Source organism: Gracilinanus agilis, chromosome 1 (assembly GCF_016433145.1).
Source record: "Gracilinanus agilis isolate LMUSP501 chromosome 1, AgileGrace, whole genome shotgun sequence".
NCBI lineage: Eukaryota > Metazoa > Chordata > Mammalia > Didelphimorphia > Didelphidae > Gracilinanus > Gracilinanus agilis.
This window is the reverse complement of record NC_058130.1, coordinates 265,644,257-265,649,170: the sequence shown is the minus strand read 5'-3', so window position 1 is coordinate 265,649,170 and position 4,914 is coordinate 265,644,257. Positions and strand designations below refer to the sequence as shown.

The following is a 4,914-nucleotide window of genomic DNA, read 5'->3' as shown; positions in this document are numbered from 1 at the left end:
GTAAACGCCATGTTGCCCATGAAGCAACACCAGATTTTTTGCAAATCTCTTATTCTGCTAGGTTTCAGGAGAGGAGAAAAGGAGCACATGACCAGACTAGTGACAATCATCTATTTGCTTATGGGAAATGAAAAGTCCTGTGTATGACTCTAAGTTAGAGAAACAACTTTTTACTGAGAGAAAATGGGTTTTCCTTTAAAAAAATGATTATATTCATAAAATTTTAAATAGATTTAATTCTGCCAAAGTCTATTAAACATACCAAAGGGGCAAAATCTTAAACCAAAACTCCTTTTTTTTTTTTTTTTTTTTGTAATAAGCCACAAGTTTTATTGCAACGTGGCCAATTTTGTGGGGGTGGGGAGTTTGATCTCAAAAACAATGTTCCATTTAAGGCTCTTTTTCATACAGAAATTGCCATTATAACTACATTATTCAAAATATCTTTAGAGCTGCAAGACTCACATGGTAAACACTTAACTCCTACTCCTGTTCTGTAGTGTACTTTCAATGGAAAATAAAAAGGCATTAACTACTTCATTTAGGAAGATATGTAGATAACAGGAATGAACACTGAGGTACTACAATAATTTGATGACAGTTATGACAACTTAATTGGCATTCCTTTTTGAGGGGAACAAACTTATAAAAGTGCTTTCAATGCATAGTTACACATATACATATATGTATGTGTATATATATATATATGCATATATATGCTGCCATGTCATAATAGGTGTTAAAGGCAGGTTAGGTGTACAAAGCACAAGAACTTGAGGAACTGCAATCAAGTGCAACTCTAAGTAATACTGAAATGAAGTTTAGCATCTGACCAGTGGATCATACTTTCAAGGCATTCAATTAGCTAACCCTTTGCAGTTTCTAAGCTATTCATATTATCATTTTCATCTTAGTTCTCTGCAAGGGATGCATATAATGCCAATTTGTTTTGGCTAAAATGTGATGTGAAGGCATTCCTTGGGTTCTACATAAAACTACCAGGATGAAACAGTCTAATGGCAATCACTGGTAGGCTGCTTAAATTAATGACATCTTCTTTATGTTTTCTGGGAAGGTCTGGTAGGGGGCAAAAACCTAACACTATTCCAAATGATGGAGCTGCAGAAATGGAAGCTATTTCTGGATGGCACTTCACTGTCATTTTATAAAGGTCTTCCTTCAAGTGAAACTACTACATTGCCTCCCAATTTCTCTCCAAGCGTTGAACGATCCTTAATATCATCCAAGCCATTTACTTGCCACTCGTGTTTAATACCTGTAAATTTCTTTTTAATGGCATCTTTAGAACTAGCATAAATCATCTTGCTTTTTAAAGGTGCACATTCAGGAGCCCAGAATATAAATACTAGGTCTTCTTTCTTAGACTCTTTTGTCTCGTATGTGGCATCATACAAAGCATATTGGCAATCATTCAGAGGTAGCAACTTCACAAAAGATGTGTAGGGGTCCTCTACTGTATCACCAATGTCACCCACCAAGATCTGCTTTGCTTCCTCTACAATTATTTGTTTTTTGTCATCACTTAAACAGAAGAGAACAGCTTTCTTTCTTTTTTTGATCTCCTCTTGTGTAGAAGATTTCCTTACTTTCATATCATTAAAAACTTTGATTACTTCATCATTCACAGTTACTCCAGAAGCCATGGTTCCCGGGACCTAAAAAGCTGCGGCAGCGGATCCTCACTCAGTGGCACTGGGGAGAGGAGAAGAGGAGAGAGGAGGAGGAGAAGAGGAGGAGGAGCAGCAACAAGAGGAGGAGTAGGGGGAGCGGCTGCCTGTTTTTTTTTTTTTTAACCCTTTCCTTCCATCTTATAACCAATTCTGTATATCGGTTCCAAGGCAGAAGAGAGGTAGGGCTAGGCAATGAGATTAAATGACTTGCCCAGGGTCACACAGCTAGGAAGTGTCTGAAGTTAAATCTGAATCCAGGATGTCCCATCTCTGATTTACCTAGTTGTCCCTCCCCTATTTATATTTATATATTATATATATTTATCCCCCATCTTATCAATACTAAGCATTGCTTCCAAGGCACAAGAGCCAAAGTAAAAGCAACAGTTTGCTCTCCATTAGAAATATTCTTCACATAAAACAGAATGTATGGTGAGAGAGGGAGGCAGTGGAAGAGGCAAAGGAGAAGGGAGACAATGGGGAAAAGATTGTATATAAGCATATAAATGAAGACAACCAGAATCCATTGTGACACTGTGCTTCTCTCTATTCTGTAGCTGGAAGAGATGTTACCCATACCTATGGTTCTCCTCATTGTGACACAAATGAGCTAACTGAATTATAAGATGTTCCTCTATTACAGATTGAAGCATAGGCTTCTTGGCCATTGGCATCTAGGTTTATTTTGAATACAGAGGATGCCCTCAGTAAAAAGTCAGCCACATCTGTGGCATCCATATTTCTGAGAGGGGTTCAAGCTGCATCACAGAATTCCATAGTGCCCCCAAGAACTCTAAGGGAGGGGGAAGTTAAAGGCAGTTGGAGTCCTGGTATAAAAGCCATGTCACCCTCTTGCAAGGGTCCTAATTCTTGGCTCTTGGCTCTGGGCACAAACACGCTCTGTGTAGCTCCTGCGCTGACAGTCTCTGATAGCCAGGGCTATTTTACTTTGTTAGACCTTCAAGCAAGACCACAGTGTACCTTAGTTTAGCTGTTTAGGTTTAGAAAGAAGATTATTTAGGGGCTTAGATAGGAGGTCAGCCCTTCAAGATATATTTTCCCTTTAGGGGGAGGGGATGTTTATTTGACATGGCTGTTTTAGATAGCTTACCCTTACCTCTCATTCCTAAATCATTTCCCCCTTCCTGGTCCCAAAAACCATTAAACCCTTATCATCTAGGATCTGTGTCTAGATGCAGATAATCTGGGGGGATACTCAAGTCTTCCATTAGCCAAGATTTCTTTCTAGTGGCTCTGAAGTTGAACCTACCTTCAGAGCCAGTGAGATGCTTCTAAGACATCAAGCCTCACCTATTTTATACCTGTGGGGAAATAATACAGAGAAAGAAATTATCACAAGGGTTTAGTCTCTACCATTATCAGCTTGAATCTAGAATTTACCTAGCCAGTTCCAGCCTCCATTGTTTGACTGAAAGATAACGGGAACTGATTTTAACAGCTCACTGTGCAGGAAAGGAGGAAGATTCAACTCCCTCACTTTAGCCTCTCCCATCAAGTCAAGTCTGCCTGTTTCTCCTCTGATCAGGGACTGGGGTGACTCCAATGCCACTGACGCTAATCCTACAGTTCAATCCTATACATCCCGGCGACCCAGTTCTCTCAGTTTGGACATTAAGATGCCAACAGTGCTCTCAGGGTAGTCGCACCATTCCTGGAGGAGAGCATGGACTGGGCTTGGGAGGAAGTCCTTATGAGTTCCATGATTATACTTTGCCATGAGTTCAGGGAGGCCCAGGTTCATGGCAAGAAGGCACCAGTCCTTCCCCGTAGGATCGGGTGGGTCCAACAGGCGGCTCAGTTTTCTCCGAGTCAGGAGGTTCAGGTCTGAAGCGTGAATGTCCATTCCGAGGCTGCCCTGAGAGTAGACATCAAGACACCCAAAACACATAATGCTACTGAAACTTTCCTTATAGCCACCCATGGTGTTAGTCAATGAGGTCTCTTTCAGAGTCTGTGCTGGGAAAAAGTCCCGTGGCTGGTAGATCATGACAGGTTCATGATGTTCCCTCAGTTGCTGGGGGCTCAGGTAATGTTTCACTGTCAATAGCCCTGGTAAAGTGGTGGTCATGACATTCTCAATGGTGCTACACACAGAATCCAGAAGGAGGCAACATTTGATCTTTTCAGTTTCCAGCCCCCAGACCTGAACCTCAATGTTCTGCCCATGGTTGAACAGTAGAACAAGCAACTCTGCCCCTCTGTGGGCAATTTTGGAGCCATTCACCCACAGTCAGATATCTGCATCCCCTTCAGTGCTCTGTTGGTGAATCCAGCGACAGAGATTCACTTGTACCTTGTGAAAGATCCCACAAGGGAAGGGGGTAAGGTGCTCCACTGGGACAATTCAAACCCCTCCTTATATCATAACTTCATCTTCTTCATCAGTCCAGGACTGGTGCAAGTTGTCAGTCTTGAGGAGAGCTGGGATATCCCCCATAGTGCCACTGCTCAGGTCTCAGGCACAGATGTCCATGGCATCCAGGATCTGGATTAATTCTTCTACATCACTCTCTGGGACTAGACGCTGAATGTCCTCCATGGTGTATCGTCCCCTGTAATGGTGGAGGGCTTTGGGAGTCTCCACAGAAAGGAGTTTTCCCAGAACACTGGTGCAGAGCCATCGTGGATTCAGGAGGATGAAATCTTGTACAGTTTCACTCTGCTTTATATTAATCTGCCAGAAGGAACAATAATCACTCACTTATTAGGAAATAAATATGTCAATGGTAGGGGTTTTTCTTAATACATTGAAATGTTTGCCTCAGTGAGAAAAAGAAAATCATCTTGCCCTTTGCTATGGAACAGAACAAATTCCATTAACTACTTTAAAAGGTCATCAAATTACCCCTTGCCTCTCACCCAGGGAACATAGACTTTGTTCTCTTTATTATTCATTAGGATTGCCACTCAGTGACTCAGCTGTGTGAGTACTTTGCCTTTCTGGAAAAAAATGAATAAATCCAACAATGTGATGTTTCTCTAGCAATTTGCATGTGATTTTCAAGTCCATTTTGCTATCTCTTTCTGATCTAAATTTCTGCTGAGAATTTTCATTTTTACTGCTTAATGCAAGTGAATAATAGTTCCTTGAATATGTCTCCTAAGACCTTTCAGGTACAGGCACTAAGATGTTTTGTAGATGTGGACTCAATCAGGAGACAAATGTTGAATCATATGCCTATTTGTCCTTCACTAGGTCATC

General features: G+C 41.2%; 1 protein-coding gene across 1 annotated transcript; it reads right to left on the bottom strand.

The window, feature by feature from the left end:
• Positions 1 to 381: 381 nt before the first annotated feature.
• On the bottom strand, positions 382 to 1,670 carry LOC123231297 (cofilin-2-like). Its single transcript, XM_044657559.1, has one exon. The coding sequence runs from the start codon at positions 1,662 to 1,664 to the stop codon at positions 1,164 to 1,166; it is 501 nt and encodes a 166-aa protein (XP_044513494.1). The 5' UTR covers positions 1,665 to 1,670; the 3' UTR covers positions 382 to 1,163.
• Positions 1,671 to 4,914: the final 3,244 nt, after the last annotated feature.